This window comes from Pelodiscus sinensis, chromosome 1, assembly GCF_049634645.1.
Source record: "Pelodiscus sinensis isolate JC-2024 chromosome 1, ASM4963464v1, whole genome shotgun sequence".
NCBI lineage: Eukaryota > Metazoa > Chordata > Testudines > Trionychidae > Pelodiscus > Pelodiscus sinensis.
This window is the reverse complement of record NC_134711.1, coordinates 126,001,508-126,022,639: the sequence shown is the minus strand read 5'-3', so window position 1 is coordinate 126,022,639 and position 21,132 is coordinate 126,001,508. Positions and strand designations below refer to the sequence as shown.

Here is a 21,132-nt window from a genome sequence, read left to right as displayed (position 1 = left end):
ACCTGTTCTTGTGCCACTGACTGTGGGACTTTTACACTGTTCTTTTTGGCCACCGATTTCTGACACTGGCTACTAATTGCTTGCCTCCTTCAGGGGGCGCAGCTTTGGGAGTGCAAGTCTAGCCAGAGGTCCAGGCAACCATCTATCACTCAGACTGCCAGGTGTTAGGTGCCAGGGCCTCTCTTTTGCTTTGTGTTTGTACAGCCCAAAACGCAATGGGATCCTGATGCTTACCCAGGGCACCGTAGGTTAATGCCACAATGCAAATAAGAATATCCTGTATGCTCCAGGTTGTCTAATCCAGCACTGGGCAGGTCCACACAACTCTCACTGACTTCAGTGGGGCCAAGATTTTATTACTCATGATGTTTAGAACTGCGGTGCCTTGTCCCCACTTTGCTCTTACCTGTGAAGCTGAGCCAGGAACAACGGAGGGAAATTTTAGATGGGTATTTCCTGGAGAAGAGCCAAGCATTAGCCCAGTTTGTGGAGGGTCTTCCCCCTTTCGGTCATGCTTTTGGAAGTAGTGGTGAGAATCTGGTTTCCAATCTGTTGTGTATAAGATTTATATCCATCTGCTACGCGATCTTCAACACTGGAGGCCTAAGGCCTCATTACTGGCACTCATTTTCAGCGTCCTAGAGTAAATCAGAGTCGTCCCCCCCCTTTTCCATACTATGCCCCATTCTCTGCATCGGGGCCTCCTGGAACTGCTTCTCCCATTTATCAATATGGGAAAGGCAGCGTCCTCACAGGCCCAAGGACCTCTTCATGACACCCAAGCTGAGAACCCTTCATACAGACCAAGCCTTACAGATGGCCCACAGGGACAGTCAGCAACAACAGGTCCTGCCAGCAATGGCTAGTGCCTAAAGCAGGCTCAGGGCAGTACTGCAGTCAGGTGACATGTGGGTGGTCTGGCAGCCAAGAGTTCAGTCAGCGTTAGAGCCATTTCAGGGTGCTGGTGGGGGCGAAAAGGGGGAGTCAAGAGCCAGGAGATCCAATCCAAGGAGGTGGGTTGGTGGCACCAGTAAGCAAGGTCAGGCGAGGCGCCAGGAAAGGGTCAAATCAGATATCGACAAGTGGGCTTGGCCTGTTGCTCAGACAACTTCCTCTGATTCTTGAGGCCTTTATATAGAGCAGGTATCCACTGAGAATGCTGCCTACCCAACCAATTGAGGGCCTGGGGCACAGCTGCTGTAGACCAGGGTCGGCAACCCCCAGCACGCAAGCCGATTTTCACTGGCACGCGGGGTAAGAGCTCAGCCCCACTCTTCCCCCCCGCCCCCGCCCCTGCATGGAGCGGGGAGCTCATATTTCCCCTCACCTGCACAGCTGCAGCAACAGCTCTGGCTTCCGCTTGGGGAGGGGGGTGGGAGAGGCGCACATGTGCCCCTGGGGCTGCCCCTGCTCAGCCTGGGGGTGCAGCTAAGGGATTAATTCTCCCCTTCTTCCCCTCTCCCCGGCTGCAGGCTCTGCTCCCTGCTTCGGGAGGGGGCGGGGCAGGGCAGCCGGTCACATGTGGCGTGCTGAGGCCTGAGCTGCTGCACTGCTCCCCATGAGCTGTGTGCGGGGGTGGGGATCCCCTTCCCCAGTGCCCTGCTGCACCCGGCCAGGCTGGATCCATCCCCGAGCAGCCCCAGCCTCTGCCAGCCCTAGCAGCGGAGCCACAGCCTGCAGGCAAAGGGCTGGGCTGGGCAGGGCAGGGCAGGGAAGAGACTCTGCCCGCCTCTCCCTGCCCCAGCGCTGCTCCCAGGGGTCTGCGAGTGGCAGGGCCGCAGCACTGGGAGTGAGTGTGCTGGGGGTACAGGCATGTGAAGTAAGGGGGGGCGTGAAGGAGGATAGGGGCAGGATAGGAGGGGGCAGGGGTTGCACTGAGGGACATGGGGTGATGTTGGGGATCAGGCTGAGAGAGGGATCATGGGGCTGAGAGAAGATGTGAGGGAGAAATACAATTTTACTTTGCAAAAGTTGCACTTTCCTTTACTCCCCACTTCTTTGCCTCCCTCCCCAACTAGCTATTTGGCTACATTCTCACTCTTCCACCTTTTCTGTGTTACTCCCCCAACCCTCCCACCCCCAAACTCCCTCTCATATCCCCATCCCACCCTACCCCCTCTTCTGCCACCAAATTCCCTTCCAGACCCTGCCCTCCTCAGCCCGTCCAGCAACCCAACTCCTGTCAGACCCTGCATCTCTATCCCACTTGCTGGCAACCCTGTCCTGCATGTTGAGCCCCTCATTTTTGTTCCCACCCCAGAGCCTAAGGGGATCCACAAAATCCATTCGCTCTGGAACCCCAGAACCCCTATGGGAAGCCTTGAACCTCAGTCCTCCCTGTCCCTTCCCCTCGCCCCATGGGGGCTAGAGCGCCAGAGAAGTGAGGTGTCACAGTTGGGGGGCACATCAGTGAGGGCTGGGGGTTTAGGGAGGAGGGTTTTTTTTTTTTTTTTGCTTCTCACTTATGTGGTCCCCAACTGATTTTTCTGTGGGTCAGTGACCCCTGACCCAATAAAGGTCCCCCCACCTCTGCCATAGAGAAAGAAAACATTGAAACCTTTTGTGCTGGACATAATGTTTTACTTTATTTAAAATGAAGTTTGATAAACATAAGTTAAAATGCTTAATCTATTTAATAATTTAAAGTAAACCATTCTCCCCAGCTGCAATACTAGCAAAATGGCTGGGGCATAATTATGTAAATTAAGGGTGAGTTTTAATTAGCAACTGGTAGTCCATGAAAAAGTTTGCATTGATCCAAGTGGTCCACAGGGCATGCGGCAGAGAGAGCCCCTTCCCTCCTCCCGAGAGAGCAGCACGGCCCAGGGCAGGAGGGTTAAATCTTGGCATGCCTCTTTGGAGAGGTTGCTGACCCCTGCTGTAGACCATTAGCATGAAGACCAGTGGCCAGGAGCGGAAGATTAACACCACACCACAGTAGTGTAGCAAGTAGTGCTGCCATCTATGGACCAATTGAGCCTGAGTTCCCACCACTGAAATGATACTAAATAGTTGAGCTGCTGACATAGGCAGGACCAAACTTTTCGAAAGCAGAACAAAGCATTGTCTATGCTAGAATTTCTGTAAGAAGTCTCGCTGTAGCCAACATTGGTTTAAACTCCAGTGGTGTTAACACAGCTAGGAGCAGCCATACAGAGGCAGTTCTTCAGCACCTAATGCCCTTGTCAGCACAACAGCAGTTAGACTTGATACGCCTCTTTCAGCAGATGCCCACATTTCTCCCTCCCATTTAGTAAATGCACTTTGGAGTACTTCATCCCAGATGTGTTAGTTTTCCTAGCAGAATCTAATTGCATTTCTTTCCCTATTTTCTAACCCTGCTAGGTCCCTCTGTATTATTACTCTTCCCTCCCTGAGGCTCACATCTCCCAATTTATCTTCAAATGTCATTAGTGGGTTGTTTACTCCCTCTTTCAGATCATTAACGAAGATGTTACAGAAGACCAATCTAACTACTGAGCCCCCAGCTTCATCCAGCTCTCTGATACATTGCTGCTTATCATTAACATTTGTTTACTGTCTTTTATCTAGTTTTCAATCCACCTGATACTGTTCCAACCCAAACCAATTTCAATTAATTTTCAGGTTAGAATCCAAATATGTATCCATGTTCTTCTCTGTTGCCTACATCTATTAATTTTGTAATTCTATCAAAAGAGCAATAACGTCTGGTGAGATCTATTGCATAGGAGTCTGTTGCCCTACAGCTTCCTACAGTTCTCTTCCTGCTCCCCCCTTTTATTATTTAGTCCATTATTTTACTAGCAGTTATATATTCAGAACATCAATTGCTAGGCTCACTCTGCTCTCCTTTTAAAGGTCAGTACTGTCTTTGCTCTAAGTCAGCCTTTCAATACCTCCCCCCTTGTCCATTCTCCCTCTCAACAACAGTAATACAGTAAAAAGGTTAGCTACATTCTAGACTACCCTTTGGGGTATGTGGCATCTGGGGCTGCTTAGCTACCATGTCCACTTTTTCTATGTACCCGCTTTACCCATCTGTTATTAACAGCAATGACACCAGTCTGCCTTCCTCACCAGTTGTTTACTTCTTTTCTTTTTTTTTTTAAACTACAAGAAAAGTTTGGTAGCTCCATTGTGTCACTCAGTTTCATCTCCTCCTGTATTACTGAACCTTCCTTCATCCTCACACTATTTTTTCATATGATGTGTTTGTAAAAGCCCTCTTAACCCCCTGGGCTACTCTGCGTTCATTTGGCTCTTAGATCTCTTACCTTTCTTCCAGTATGCTTTACCGAAATATTCCTGCCTCATTGTCTGCCTCCCTTTCCACTTCCACCACAGGATGATTGGGGGAGAGGGGTTGTATAATCTGAGATTGTTGAGCAGCCCCTTATGTAATCAGCATGACTGCTTCTTATTTCTTTGCATTTTTCTTTTCCAGAATGAGTGTTGTCTATGCCCTCTTATGTCAGTGTATTCTAGATTTTTTCAGCTTTTCCCATGCTTATGGGTTTTAATACTCACACCCAACTGCACCTTACATACTAGATTTCTAACATCCCTGACATCTGTTCTGTGCATCTGCCTTACACAGCTGAATTCAAGGAGCACATGGTCTCTGATTCCAAGCTTTCATATTACATGTACATTTTCAGTCAGTTCCTCCCCATGAGTAAGGCGCAGCAAAGCCTAATGAAGATCAAATGAAGCAAGTGACCTGTGTGGTGGAGTGGATCCGTGCCTATAGTGTGAAAGAATATGTTACAGAGAGGCAGGAGAGGTAAAGGGCTTACAAACATGAGAGAAGACTCAAAGGGTAGTACCGGATGGGAGCAAGATGAAAGCATGCAACCAATTCCTGAAAGTAGAGACAAGGATTGTGGGGAGCGGAGGGGGAGTGGGGGGAAGAGAGAGAGACCAATGGCATAAATTCCTAGAGAACAAGATGATACGGAGACACTGGCTAAAGTGAAAAGAAGAGCAAGGGAGTCAGAAGCAAACGTTGCTGTCACATCACGAGAAAAGAAGAGAAGGCTGTGATACGAGAGGGGAAAGAGGTTCTGATGGGGAGAGACTTAAGGTTCAATAAGCCAGGCTAGGGGAGAGAAAGAGGGAGAGCAGGACAAAGGAAGACACTTCCTACATGTTTGTATAGTGCCTAGCATAGTGAGGCCCCAATCCCACTGAGACCTCTAGACATTAGTATTTAAGTGCATTACCACTGATATGGGAGAAGGGCAGCTCAGAATATAGCCCATGTTGCAAGGAACAGAATGAAGGGAAAAATTGTGTGGCTAGGTCTGAGGCACCTGGTACCATAAATGAGGAGAAAGAGAAAAGAGAAAGGTGTGCTGAGGATTTGTAGGGGGAGAGCTGCAGGTATAGGAGCAGCAGAGGAAGGAAGAGAGGCGAGTGGTGACGTAGGGAGGGAGAGGACCAAGTCACAGCAATGGTGGAGAGCAGGAAGCATGGTGAGGTGAGGAATCGATAGGGCAGTTAATTGGAATGGTAAGCACTAATATGGCAATGATGCTGAGGAATCAATGTGGCAATTAATAGTTAAACTAGCTGCAATGAATAAGCAGTGGAACTCCAGGCCGAGTAAGATGGAAGCAAAGGATGAAAGCTGGCAGGAGTTAATAAAATGAAAGACAAAGAGCAGACTGAGGAAGTTCCAGTCGTGTCATGCATTGCTGGTGCTGAGCAGGGGGGCCAAGGACTGGAGAGGTGAGACAGAGCCTGCAGGCTGAGCAGGGACTCCAAGGAGGATAGGGAAAGCATGGGGAGAATTTTTACAAGGGACAATTCATTGTTATTGAATTTCCATACATGTTTAGACTCCAGCTTAAACACTCTATTAGCAGCGATCGGGCAGAATGTTGTGACGAAATTGGAGCTGCTCTGGAATAATTTATGAATACTGCATGTTGACCTGATTATTAGGATGTTTGCTGGTTTAGTTTAATAAGGAAAAAAACAAGCAGGAAGGAAACAAAATGGCTCAAGATAAGCCACTTCTCTGTGAACACTTGAGTACTGGTAAGAAATAAGGCAAGCAACGTAGAAGACAGACACACCAGAGACCAAAGGGAATATAGTACTTTAAATGGAGATTCACAGGAGAGGGGAGATTTGTTCAGGGGAACCACCCTGAAATACACCACTCTGCACGGGTGTTTAAAAAAGTGAAGACTGCCTAGGTTACCACCAGAGAATGATAAACTTTCAGGTAAGACAGAACTGCATGAAGTCTTGTTTTAAAATCTGTCTTCTCTTGTGCTTTGTTCCCTTTGTGTTAAACAAACAAGAGCTTGGTTTAAGAATCTACCTGGTCATGCTCTTCCTGACCTCAGACTCCCAAAGGGATTGTGGGTGACAACCTGCTAGGTACAGAGGGTTCATACAGAGAGGAGCGTAGCCCAGGTTCTGGGCTAAGAGCAGGGTAACTGAATTTGCTCTGCATGACAGGTAAAGACATTAGGGCTGACACCTGGGAAGGTGTCCTTAGACAGACCAGGAACAGCATACAGATAACAGGTAGGCCTGTAAGCACAACAAAAAGCATAATCTAGCAGTGTCTTGGTTCCCCATCCTTAATGAATATTTCGCTTGCTTTGAAAATGAAAAGGGCTAAAGGACTCATTACAGAAGCAGTCAACAAACTCTGCATAAATCTCTCCTGGTTAGTATACAAAATACAAGAAATGGGGCCACGTTCGTTTGCGTATCCACCTCACAGGTTTTGTGCATCCAAGGTCTGTGCATGTTTCCTAGATGGATTTTACATGCTTCTCTGCCAGTTGCTCTCCACGCTCTGTATTTCTTAAAAGGGACAATGAAGGCCCAGTGCTTCAGCTTTGTTTGAAAAGGCACGAAAGCCCCAAATTAATGAAATGATCTCATGAAAATGAACTAAAACCAATGACATTTACACCTGCACCGTCTAACAGGGTAGCTGCCCCATTAAATGAAACTGGGCTCAGCACTCCTGTTCCAGTCCAGGGCTCCCAGTTAGGCCTTTTAAGAGATCAGGGCAGGGCAGATCCTAGGGGGCTGTCAAAGGTCAGTGACGGGGCGGTAAAGGAGTGCTACCAGAGCCAGACGGTGGATCCTGGAAAAGGGCTAAAACCAGGAAGTGCAGCAGATGCCTGCTGACTGCACATCAGAGAGCCAGATCCAAGGGCCAGAAGGAAGGAGCAGCCACGGAAGTGTGTACCTGCTGCCATCTCCTTGCCAAGTAGCTAGACTCTGAGGAAAAGTGAGAGGGCCCAGGGGAGAGAGGAAGGCTGCCTAGCAAGGATGCTCTCAGCAGAGAACCACTGGAAGTTATCGCCAAGAAGAGCGGTGCTGCACCCCAGCAGGAAGGGCTGGGCCAGCTCTCCTGGCAGAGAGATGAAGCTGTGGCAGAAGACACCAGGACGTGGTGAGAACAAAGCCAGGTTTTAAAGACCACACACATTGGGGTGATATGGACTATGTTTTGGGGCTTTTGCTCATAGTCTATGTGCACTAAAAGTTATCAAAAGATAACAGACTACGTCCATAGACTAGAGCAGAGATTTTGCTGACACAGTTTAGGAAGGCAGCAAGCCGGTCCCTGGAATTGAAAAGGTTGAGAAACACTGGACTAGAGGATAAACTCATATGGAGTTCCTGGAGACACAAGAGAGAAACGAAGGCAAGAGGCTACCAGGATCAAGCCACCTGTTGATAGCCCTCACTGTGGGATCCCCAGACACACTCGCACCACAACGAGGCTGTGTCTAGACTCCATCCCTTTTCCGTAAAAGGGATGCAAATTAGACACATCGCAATTGCAAATGAAGCGGGGATTTAAATCCCTCCCGCTTCATTTGCATAAACATGGCTGCCACTTTTTTCTGGCTCGGAGCTTTGCCGGAAAAAAGTGCCAGTCTAGACGGGGATCTTTCGGAAAATAAACCCTTTTCTGAAAGATCCCTTATTCCTCTTAAAAAAAGGAATAAGGGATCTTTTGGAAAAGGCTTTATTTTCCGAAAGATCCCCATCTAGACTGGCGCTTTTTTCTGGCAAAGCTCCGAGCCGGAAAAAAGCAGCAGCCATGTTTATGCAAATGAAGCAGGGGGGATTTAAATCCCCGCTTCATTTGCAATTGCGATGTGTCTAATTTGCATCCCGTTTATGGAAAAGGGATGCAGTATACAGCCCTAATGTATTATAATCAAAACATGAAACTGCCTGTTTGTTCCACTGTACAGTTCGCAACTGTGGAGTGCAAAGTGTAAATGGGCAGCACGTTAGTTAAGTATGATTTTGATTGTTTGAAATACGGTGCTATACTTTTAAGTGTTTAGTAGCTGTATTACTCGATGTCAGGCTACAGAACCCTTTAGAGCAGGTGTCTCAAACTCAATTTAATTAAGGGCCAGGGCCAGTCCTCAAATCTTACTAGTGGACCAGCAGGCACCTCTCTCTGGCACTGGCTCCCGAAAAAGAAGTGGATCTCAGTGCATCCCACACAGGCTAAAGTGGCTTCTGGCTGTTAGCTCCATGCTGTTGCAAGCACGTCTCTGTGGCCCAGGTGAGGTGTGTACAGAGCTATCCCATTGATAAGCCACCATGGTGAAGCGGAGCAACCAGTCTGGCCTGGAAGATGGCAGCAGAGCGGAGCAGCAGGGCCAGATTAAGCTTTTCGTAGGCCCTAGGCGCACTCATAATCGTAGGCCCTTAAATGAGATTATATAGTAATATATGAGGGTATGTTTACACTTGCACCTTCTTTCGAGAGAGGGATACAAATGAAAACATTCGAAATTGCAAATGAAGCCGGGATTTAAATATCCCACCCTTCATTTGCATAATCATGTTATGGCGCTATTTCGAAATAGCACTATTTCAAAATAACAGACTCTGTTAAGATGCAGTTATTTCAAGAGAAAACCCTTCTTTCTAAATAACCCTTATTCTTCATACAATGAGGTTTACCAGTTATTTCAAGAGAAGGGGTTTCTCTCAAAATAAACGTGTCTTAACAGCGTCTGTTATTTCAAAATAGCACTATTTCAAAATAGCGCGATTATGCAAATTATGTGTGGGATATTTAAATCCTGGTTTCATTTGGAATTTCGAATGCCTTCATTTGCATCCCTCTCTTGAAAGAAGATGCAAGTATAGACATACCCTAAGGGAAAAATGCCTTATCACCTATACACCTAATATCACCCACTTGAATTTTTGCTCTTGAAAGTGGCACACCATGTGAGAAATTCATGGTACTTCATTCTAAAACAACAGCCATTTTGTTGAATATTACAATTATACGTAGGATCTGCCTGATAGTTAATTGGCTGATGAGAAAAGTAAGGTGATGTTGCCGCCACTATGACTGTAAAATCCACAGAGCAATGCATTGTGCTACAGAGCTGATAACCTGGTAACATTGTGTCTCAAGATAGGTTCAACGTCATTTACGAAGTAACAGTACATTGGCTGATGCTGGCCAAGCATCAGCCAGTGTTTCGTAGTAGCCTCAGAATTCTGAAACACAAATGTGAAATTCAAACACGGTAGTGTTCCCTCTAATATTTTCCATCCTTGGGCGGGTTGAATTTTGTTATGTGCACCACCAATACAAACAAAAAACCTAGATATAAGTCTGTATTTTAAACAGCTCATAGGTATGGAAGACAAACATTTAAAAAAAGGGAGAGTTAGCAAGAAGCAATGGTTATGATGTTTGTTTAATATCAAATAAAAGCAAAATTAACACTACCCTGGAACTACAGGCAGTCCCCGGGTTACATACAAGATAGGGACTGTAGGTTTGTTCTTAAGTTGAATTTGTATGTAAGTCGGAACTGGCGTCCAGATTCAGCCGCTGTTGAAACTGACCAGCAGCAACTGAATCGGACACGCCTGGGCTTCCTGTAGTCAGCCGCTGATCAGTTTCAGCAGCGGCTGACTTGGGGACGCCTGGGGCAGAGCAGCTGGGGTGGTCCAATAGCGCCGCACCTCGGCACTGTGGGACCAACCCGGCAGCCCCCGAGCTGCTCTACCCCAGGCATTGGCGAGAAAAGCCTGGTCTGCCTCCTGTTAAACTCAACATGGCCAAAAGCAAGCTCTTTATCTTTCCCTCCTGATACAGGGTGAAAAATATTTTGATCTCGAACTGCTGAGGAGTCAGTTTTGTGTTTGCTCTACAAGTCTAAGAGGGGGTGCTACCTTATTCTTTCTCCCATCATATTTTCCTAGAATATTTAAGATCTTGTAATTATGTCACCAATCAGTTGGTAATTAATACCAACCCCTCCTCATCCAGCCTCAAGAAGAAAAGGGAAGATACATTTGAGTAAGCTCCCTCTGATGCAGTGGGAACCGGCATGAGCGGGAACTGCTTCAGTCCCCACTCGTGCCATTTCTCTGCTGCGCCTCTGACTCCCGTGCCCCCCATGGAGACAGTGCTGGGGGGAACCAGCTTTTATGAGGTCTCTCCCTAGCACCAGCTCCTGCTCCCCCACCCCCTAGCTACCTCTCTCTAATAGATGGAACTGCCAGTCCTTCAGTCACACTGAGAGACCCAACTTAGCCTCTGCTATGAAGCTTTTTCCTGGACACTAGGATAGGGAAAGGACCTATTTGGCCATTGCCTGAATGCACAGACTGCAGAATGACAGTGGAACATACATTGAAAGAACAAAAGGTAGATGGAGGAGCCTGATGTTGAGGCTTGAAAATGATGAACAATATCTGACTTAAGATAGCTGCTTGCTGTATGTTGCACAACATTTGTGAGCGTGGAAGGGAGATCTTTGTGGCTGGATCAGAGGAGGAGGCTGGCAGACTTCCTGAACACTATGAATAGCTAGAGGACTCTCTGAAATGCTGCCACAACTCATGGGTACAGAATCAGGGGTATGTGTGCACATTCTCAGAAGAGAGGGACCACTTGTGAACAATGGATAGATTTTTGCATAAGATGTTATTCGGGACTACTACACATGTGTTAATGTGTATGTGCAATGCTTCATGTGGAGATTTTAGTACTGCGTACGTGAGGATTGCATTTTAGTGCATGTGTGGATTTTATCACAGCAAGGGCATTTTAATTAATTGTTCAAGATGCAGAACCATGAATGCAAAGACATTTTCAATTAATTTTTAATAAATAACAGTGAATGCACCAATTTAAACAGGATGAGCAGTAAAAACATTATTGTATATGCATAACAATGGGCAAAGATAAAGCTGATTAAAACATAAAAACCAAGTGAAATGTGCAGAAAAGTTTGTGCTTTCTCAAGGTCACAAATTACTGTACACAGGGGGCTCAATAAAGCTCTCTGCACCTTGGGACATGGGGTGTTGACAGAAGGACATCTCCCATGTGGGTAAGAGAGCTAAGGGGGATTGCCCATTGTACATGGTTTTTTGGACCTGTGGCACAAAATGCCTAGAAAATAATCTACTTCTAGGAATTGGTACTTCCATGCTAGGGATGTTAACTGGTTACAGCTCACTGGTATGCTACTGGTTAACCAGCTCTTGCCAGTTAACTCCAGTGGCAGCCAACCACATTGGGCCACAGCAGACCTGGAAAAGAGCTTGCATTGCCAGGCAATCTTCATGGCACATTTGAGCATTCTCTTTGCCATAACTTAAGTTCTTTTGTTAACACCTGCATACAGCACATTGCCACAAAAATAGAGTTCTGCAGTAATCCAAAAGGGCCTAAAAATATTTTTTAAATATTTGCATAGCATGACTTCCTGTGCCTTTTCTTTTCTATAACTGCCATAACAATTAAAGTGTCTTTCCTTCAAACCATTGTCTCCTGGTTAACCAACTGTATATCACTGTCCTGGCTGCAGTAAGGGGGGGAGGGTTAATATAGCGATGTAAGCTAATAGTTGACTATCCACTAAGCATATGCTCAACTAGTCGACTAGTGACTCAACTAGTTGCTCCTCCCTCCTTGTTGCCTCTATCAGAGAGAGGCAGCAGGGGAAGGAAGCAGGAGCCGGTGCTGAGTGGAGACGGCTTGAAAGTCTGTTTCTGGGGGAGGGGAGAGCCAGGGGTGCAGTGGGGAACTGGAGGCATTTCTACCTTTGAAATGTAGCAAGAAGACGCAGGGTTCTTACCACATTTCAAAGGTGGGAGGCGCCCTTATCGACTAATTGAGTAGTCAATGGAAATTCCATCAACTATTCGATTAGTTGATTAAAATAAATTTAATATCCCGAGGTCAATGAGGCTGGAGAGAGTATAATAAACTCCACCCTAGAGGCCTGGGGGGGCAGCGAGCTTAAATAGCAGTTGTGTGTTTGAAGGAAAAAGAGGATGGAGAATTTATATACTCTCTGGAGTGGCTGCCATTTGAACAACACATGAGGGGAGGATAAAAGCCCAGGTAGTAGAGAGACCAACATAGTAGTACCCTGATGGCATCCAGAATAAAATTGTTTTAATTCCCCCATATAGCAGCTATCCTATTATCACATAAAACTTCCCTAAAGTGGTCCCTACACGTTTGGTATCCAATGTTACCCTTGTGGTTCCTCCAGCTGTGATTCAGGGAGTCTCGGGATTGTGTCTGCCTTTTAGTTTACTGGGCAACAAGATCCAGGATTTGGGAATCAATCTTCTCCTGATTTGTACCCAGGAGATTTAGTTGGTGGAGTCCACAAAATATACTGGTTTAGTAGCAGGATTTCACCAAAATATATGGTTCAGAGCTTCACACTTCATCAAACCTCTCCAAGAGGTCCTATTATTGTCCTTCACACTTCAGTAACACAACCACAGCACCGGTCACTTAGTGTAACACTGGGTTAAGGCCTAGTGGTACTTCCTCTCATTCATTTGTTCAGATAGCTGCTTTCATGTTTGTGCACAGCAGAGATTAGAATTCAGATGGGCCTGTACACACACACCCTCCCCACAAGGCAATGAAATCAGGAACCTCAATATGGGCACATCTACACGGCAGGGCAAAAGTCGAATTAAACTATGCAACTTGAGCTACATCAGTTGTGTAACTGAAATCAAAATAGCTTAACTCGGCTTTTGGCGCCATCTACACAGCAGGAAGTTGAAGGAAGAACCCTTTTCCTTCAACTTCCCTTACTCCTCATACAATGAGGGTTACAGGAGTCGGAGTAAGAAGTCCTCCAGCTCACCATTACTTCGAATTAATGGCTTTCCGTGTAGACACGCTCTTTGTTATTTTTGAATAACATCACTTATTGTGAAATAACACCACTGTGTAGACGTACCCCATGAGACCATGCTGAAGCACAAGGCAAGGCAGATCAATAATCTCACACAGGTTTGTGAACTTCTCACTAGCCCCAAGACAACCCAGGTAGCTGACAAAGGAAGGTGAGATACTAGAGTAAGGGCTTATGTGCAACAGTTCTTTCAGAATGGGGGTGCATCCACAGCTACTAATGTAAACCCATCATGTAACTCCTTGAACGTGCTTCCAAAGTGGGTTTAATAACGTCTGTTAATGACAAATGTTTCATTGAAGTAATTACATTTAACCAACAACAAACTTCAGGCACAGATAAACCCTCAGAGATTCATCCAAGGTCACACAGGAACTCTGTGGTGGATCAGGCACTTGAACCCTGGTCTTCAGAGTCCCACGATATCATTCAATCCAAACCACTAGACTGTGCTTCCAGCCTACATACATTCACAAAGAGATGTTTCCCTCGGCTGAGTTTACAGTCTGACTAGACAAGACAGACAAAGGCTGGAGAAGAAAAGTAGTATTTCCATTTCAGAAAAGGGAAATTGATGCTCAGAGAGATCACCTGCAGTAGAGGCAGGAAATAAGTCTTCATCTCTTAGGTCCTAGTTCAGTGCCTTAGCATAAATTGTAAATTATGCCCCTTGTAAATTATTGTGTAAAAAGACCAATTTTTTTTTTCAAAAAGACTAATGACCGACAGCAGAAGACAGACTCACATGCAGATACAGAATACAAGATTAGTTTTGAACAAAACTTGGATTGTGCAGCTTTGCAATTCCAGACTTGTTCTTGTATTCCTGAATGGAAAGTACAAAGGGAGAAAGAGGAGCTAAGGAACTACTCACTAAGGCTGAGTAGCAGAAATTCTAGTGATGCCTAAAGAAACACATATTAAAATATTTCCTCGCAAGGAAACAAAATAAAAATAAAAGTGATGGACATGCATGAATCAAATGTAATTTTTACCAGTTATTACAAGGCCTCTTTATAGTTTTTCCTCTCTCTTTCTCCATTTTTCCAAAAAACCAAAACCTCTATCTTTTAGCTCAACTAAAACCCAAGAACTTCTTGCATTTACATGTCACAACCAACAGATCTTCTGACCCTCTATCCTCCAAGAACCTAATAAACTCTTACCATCTCCCCAGTCACTCTCCAGAGCTTCCAACATTTGGTGATCCTTCTACTACTCCATCTATGGCAACTGAGACTGTGTTTTATTGGCGGCTTTAAACTCTGAAGGGTGGAGGGATGCGGGTTATGCAGAAAATATCTGTTACGAATGTAAGAATGCAGAATGCAACTATCACATGACAGGGAATTTGGCTCAAATAGAAAGCATAAGCCCGAGTGTATTAGAAAGCACAGGGCACTCCATCCTAGGACACGAAAGGGAAAACAGAATGAGAACAAGAGAGCACTTGGGTCTAAAAGAAGAAAGGAGACAGTCAGACAGACACTGCAGTTTTATAAGGGAGACTGGAAAGTAGTTTGTAGCCTTAGAAGATAGAAATCAGCATATATAAATAGTCAGAGAGCCATTCACATTATGGAGAAGATTCAGAAAAGCCATGGCAGAGACACCTAATGTGCATTTGAGAAAGGTCTGCCTTAAAGGGTCTGACTTTCAAAAGAGCTCAGAACCCAACTGCTCTCTTTAGGCACCTAAATGCAGTTATCAGCACTCAGCTCCACTGAGCTTAAATGACTCCACGTTCTCAAAAGGAGCTGCAAAGAACTTGGGACTCTTGGCCATTTCATTGAAAAGACTGACTAGGAGATGGATCCTTTTGAAAATCTGCCTCAAAGTTTTACTACAAAAAAACCCCCATGAAATACTAAATGAAAGCACGGTTAAATTAGAGTCAAATCATAGACAAGCCAGGAAAATCTGGGTTAAACTGCAACCTAAATTCTAAATCCTCTACCATTATATGTTGTAATGTCGAGGCTCTGCATTTATAGGAATATACGGGTACGTCGAACAGTAAATTATTTTTAAATAACTAGTGTTATTTCGAAATAATGTCAAAATACCTTCAAGCTGGAGGACTTCTTACTCCGACTCCTGTAACCCTCATTGTACATGGAGTAAGGGAAGTCAGAGGAAGAGCGCTCTATTTCAAAATAAGTGCTGTGTAGATGCTCCCAATTACAAAATATACTATTTCGAAATAAGCTACACAATTGATGTAGCTGAATTTGCATAGCTTATTTCGAGTGAAACCCTGCTGTGTAGATGCACCCTAAGTGAATGGCATTGCTCTGTTACTGCCTGAACCCACAGAGTAAGAGTACGTCTACATTTGCACGCTAGTTCGAACTAGGGATGCAAATGCAGGCATTCGAAATAGTCAACGAAGCGGGGATTTAAATATCCCGCGCTTCATTAGCATGATCTCGCCAGCATGTTACTCTGCTCGCACTAACGTTACTCCTCATTTTTTGAGGATATTTAACTCCCCACTTCATTGACTATTTCGAATGCCTGCATTTGCATCCCTAGTTCGAACTAGCGTGCAAGTGTAGACCTACCCTAAGGGATCTATTATTACTGCTGACAAAGAGTTTCGCTATAGTTCAAGAAGGGCTGCAGGGCAGAGGAGTCAGTTCCCTCTTGGAAGCCTAAGGAGGAAGAACTGCCAGCACCCTGGCCAGAGTAATGCTGGGCAGGATTGGCTGGAGTGAGAGGAAGATCCAGGCTAATGACTGAGGCCTTGACACTAGGACCAAGGGAGGTGCTGGGGGCTGCTGGGATGAAGTGGCCCAGCGAAGTAGATTGAGGAGCTGGAGATGGGGAAGCTTGTGGCTGCTGGCTATAGGTCACTGGGTTGGGACCCAGAGTAGTGGGTGGGCCCAGCACTCCCTCCCTTTTATCCTCCTTTTGCACTAAGGCGAGTGGCCAGCGAAGGGCTGCAGTTTGCCACTAAGGCAAGTGGCTAGACAGTGGACTACAGTCGAATACCTAGGCAAGTGGGTGGACAGAGGAGTGTTGTTCCCTCAAAAGGGGTTAGAATGGAGTGGGGCACAGCCAAAGGGGCATGTCCCAAAGAGGATGCTGTGGGTTGGAGAGTGACCCAGGCCTGGAACAGATAGAGGGGCCGACAGCCACCCCAGATCCCAGGGCAAGGTGGGGGGGAGGCTCTATGCTCCCAGAAGGGAGGCTCTATGCTTTCAAAGGTGGAAGGGGCAGGGCCAAGAGAGATCTGCCCTTAATGCCGGCCAGACCATGGCAAACTCCCCCGCCCCAGCCCTCAGAGCTGTGTACAGCGGTGCTCCAGGAGTCCTGCAGGAAAGGGGCCACAGTAGCAGAAGCCAGGAGCTCCAGGCCCCTTTGAATGACCGAGTTCTGGGGCCTGCTCAACCCCATCAGTAGCCTAGGAGCAGAAGTGACGATGGCGACATAATGTCAGAGGAGGTGCCCTGAAGAAGGGCATGACTGAGCTCATTCCTAGGAGGACCAGCAAGAGGTGTTGTGGTGAGTCTGCACTGAAGCAAGCTACATTACAGTGTCTGGGAAGAAGGTAAAGAGGAGAATGGGACATGAGGGCTATGTCTACACTTGCGGCTTCTTGCGCAAGTAATATGCAAATGAGGGTAAGCATGGAATATCGTCGAGCCTCATTTGCATACCTAATGAGCCACCATTTTTTTCAGAAGAGGCTCTTGCTCAAGAAGGAGCGTCTACACTGCCCCTTCTTGCGCAAGAAAAACCCTCTTGTGCAACGCCATTTTTCCTGAAAAGTAATAGGTGTAACGGCATTGCGCAAGAGGGTTTTTCTTGCGCAAGAAGGGGCAGTGTAGACGCTCCTTCTTGCACAAGAGCCTCTTCTGAAAAAAATGGTGGCTCATTAGGTATGCAAATGAGGCTTGGCGATACTCCATGCTTAGCCTCATTTGCATATTACTTGCGCAAGAAGTCACGAGTGTAGATATAGCCTTGGTGTTGATTTGGGTGAACCACCTCAAAAACAACAAGGCGGGTGGTAAAACAAGACCTAGATGTTTAAAAATAAAACCAAAACACTACTTTTCAGTCAGCAGGCACAAATAACAGTCAGCCAGATATTCATAAGACGACAGCAGGGGATACTGGAGAGGTGTTTGCTGTAGAAAAGCAATTATAGTACCATCCTTAGTAAGGGAATCCCAGGAAACTGTCTGCTGGTGCAACATCAATATTAATTAAAACAACAGCATGTCTTTGTAAAATTAATGCCATCCCACTGGTGGCTGCAAATTTCTGTATTTTCCACAGTGTTTTGGGGTAGTTGTTGCTCTGAGACAAGAAGGCCTATGAAACAATTTTTCATGTTACCCCAACTGACTTTTCAATGCCAGGATGTACGAGGTCAGATAGTCTGGGAGGTTGGGGGTGAGTTATCAAGATCATTCTTTTGGAATCCTAAACCTTTAACGAATTCATTTTATATTTAAAAGGGATAAAGGAACATATGGGAGAAAATCTTTAAGCAAATCCCAGCCCCTTGCTGGAGTAGGAGTGGAGGCAAAGAGCTGGTTTGTTTTATAATGGCAGTGTGTGTCATTTTTTTTTTTTAAACATGAAGAGGGGCATGAGGCTTATTTCAGGAGGAGTAGAGCAAGTCAGTGGTTAATGCAGTATGTGGCTGGTAAGGGAATTCCCTGCATTGGAGTTTTTCCCCTCCTTTTATGAGTGTTGGTAGGTGTTCCGCTGAAGCATCCCTAGCTTGTTTTTCATTATCTTTGTATTTGTGGAATGCAGCCAAATGTAAAAGGTTGACCTCATTCGTTATGCATTAGTTTCTCCATCTGTAAAACTGAGGTAACAGCATTTACCTACCTCACAGAAAGGTTGTGACAACTAAGGGCTGGTCTACATTACACGGTTAGGTCCACAAAGTCCTTCATATCAACCTAGTTATGTCAGCATCTACACCACAGCCTTCCTCCCTCCAGCGTAAGTGCACTGCTACACCAACATAACTCCACCTTCACGAGCAGTGTAAAGCTTATGTCGGTGTAATTCAGGTGACTCACCATACATTGGCTGTTGCCCAGCTGGCTCCCCAATTCCCTGGAGAGCTGGGCAACTGGACCCTGCCCCTGTCTTGGAGCCAGGAGAGAAGCCTGGGTGAGGGGGAACTTTCCCCCCACTCCCAGCTGGGAACCAAATCCTAGGGGGCTTCAAATCTTGTTCCCAACTGGGAGTCACTAGCAGGGAGTGAGACGCACTGGGCAGCTTCCCCCAGTTCACAGAGGGGGGATGGACGTGAGAAGCCCCAGGCAGGCTGCGTCCCCTCCTGGGTGAGTTCACCCCACTCAGTGCAGCAGAGCGGGGATGGAGGGCAGCCTGTGGGACAGTCAGGTTCCCAGCATAACAGGTGGGAGAGCATTTATATGTATGCATTAAGATACATTCTTTAATTACATCATCACGTACCTGGTTTTTCTACAGGACCTCTGCTTCATTCAGTGTACGAGATGAATATGCTCTGGGGTTTAAATAGGTTTGTGTAATGAAGAAGGCTGTGTCTACAGGACACTTGCCTCACCTATTGCAGAAGCTGGAAAGGTGTTCCGTGAATGAGATCGGGATTTTCAGGAAAAGAAAGGGTGATCTCACAGAAAAAGCAACAGAATGCTGCCCAGGAGAACTGGATTCTATCTGCCTCTGCCAGAGAGTTCCTCTGTGATGCTCAGCAAATCATTTCAACTGAACTTTTTACATGTGGTCACTAACTGTGTATTCCTCATTTTCTGGGCGCCTGACCCACGATTATGAGATCTGATTTGCAAAAGTGCTTACAGCAGGCAATGCAACTGTGCATTGAGCATGTAAAATGCTATATAATGTTCAGAACTCTGAGAAATCAAGTCCCAGGCATCCCATATTAGGCACCCTAGATTAGTAGATACTTTGGACCTCGCTCCCCGTCTCTAAAATGGGGACAAGATATGCTCATCTCCCAAGGATGCTGTCAAAATACATTATTTAATATTTATGAAGCACTCAGATACTAATAGTACTAAGCCCCACAGAAAAGCCCGTAAGGAAATTAATACATTTGCATTCAGAGCAAGGGTTGCAAAGGCATGTGGCCATCCATTGAGCAATTAGGCAAAAGCAAATTACTAGTTAGCACATTAAGTGAACACTGCCCATCCTGTGCATTGAATGAGCAGATCCTGAGGGGAAAAAACAGTATGTGGTCACATAATTAAAGAATGTATCTTACTGCTTCTGAACAAGGAGGATGAATAAAGAATGCACAAGCATCCTAAATTCTGGCATTTCCTCACGTTTTAGTGCTCACCTTGACAATCTTAAAAATGTTATTTTCACATTGTTACACAAAAAAACCCTGAGACACAGAGCTGCTTCCCACAATACCGATTTAACCTCACCCATACTAGGAATTGTATCACTATATAGGGTGAACCTCTCTAATCCTGGAACAGCCGTGGTCCGCTATGATTTCAATTAGCCAGATGTCCACTTATCATAGAAGTGGCCAAGTTTCCCACGGTCCCATAAAGTTTGTTTACAGCCCCCAGTCCTGGCTCTCAGTGTTCTGTGCTGTTATTTAACTCTAATTTACACCTAATTGTCTTCTGAGAGCCCAGTAAGCAATGGAAGTTTGGCAATGCTGCTAGACAATACTGACTTGCTATGATTCGGCAACTTCTCTGATTCAGCACCAGTCAGGTCCTGAGGGTGCTGGACTTGAGAAGTTCAACCTGAATCAGTATGAAATCAGTATAGCCGCAGTGGTACAAAAGCTGTTAGAAAACCAGACCCTAGATTTTAACCCGGATCCACGGCAGTCATTTGCTGTGCACCGAGGAAATAAATTGGAAGGAACACAACTTGGAAAGCTCAGTCTCCTTGGCTCACTCAGGCCTTCTCTGTTGAAATCACCAATAAGAGTATAAGTAGCAAGTGGATGTTTCGAATAGCAGACTCGTCCACTAATGTCTGGACTGAAGCCCATTTTACACAGACCACCAAAAAACGACCAGAGAATACTATTTTTAAGACACTACCAGCCTTGGCTAGATGCAGACTACGGATGTTATATTTATATTAATGGCTAATCGAATACTCGATACAATTTGAATCAACTATTCAATTAGACAATAAGGATTCCCAGCTAGGCTTGCCAGATGCTTTCACCAAAAATCCCGAGCATGGCAGGAAAAAAAACTTGGTTGAGGGGGGAAAAAAAAAAAGCGGGAGAACAAAAAAGGGCGCTACACCTTTAAGAATCCCCATGCTCCTCACTTCCCCCCGCCCATGCCAGACGTGACGGGGGAACAATGTCCCTGTCGGCCATCCATCCAAGAAAAACAGAAAATACCGGACATTTTATATGTCCGGTATTTTCTGTTTTTCCGGACAGGGGCCAGAAATCACGGACTGTCCAGGCAAAAACCAGACAACTGACAACCCTATTCCCAGCTGGCCTGGGCTACACATGGCATTTCAAAGTGGCAGCACCACATGGAAACCAGAATCTGGCTCTGGGCTCCTTGTGGTGCTGCCGCTTTGAAGCATTCATTTCTCTTCTCCCCTCCCTCCCTGTCTCTGATAGAGGCAACAAGGTGGGGGGGGGGAAGCGAATAGTTGACTAGTATGTCGACTCTGCGATAAAAGCATTTGCTTATCGGATAGTCAACTAGTTAGTTGTTCATATCCCTAATGCAGACCAGTGACTCAGCTATGGGAGCTCTATTTTTGCCCATTATTCATCATATGAACTATTTAGACCCTTTGATTTATTTTTCCTCAGAGTTAAGACAGCAAAATGATCCATCTGGGGAGAGATTTCAGGCAGCATCACAAAAGGGAGCTTAGGTATTGGAATCATCCATGATGCTCTAACACTTGAGAGGCTTCAAAGCTAGTAAGACAGTTGCCAACCTTTTGTAAA

The 21,132-nt window shown here is 45.8% G+C and overlaps 1 protein-coding gene across 2 annotated transcripts in view; it reads right to left on the bottom strand.

Annotated features, from left to right (window-relative positions):
• Positions 1-21,132, bottom strand: part of TSPAN9 (tetraspanin 9) — a 271,410-nt gene that overhangs the window by 173,633 nt on the left and 76,645 nt on the right. The window contains exon 1 of one of the 2 annotated variants that reach the window (XM_006123032.4): positions 14,357-14,632. The exons of the other annotated variant lie outside the window; for it this stretch is intronic. Coding sequence (XP_006123094.2) covers positions 14,357-14,390 — 34 coding nt within the window. The 5' untranslated portion in view covers positions 14,391-14,632. Of the gene's footprint in view, positions 1-14,356; positions 14,633-21,132 lie in introns of those variants that run through there. 2 annotated transcript variants of the gene reach the window in all.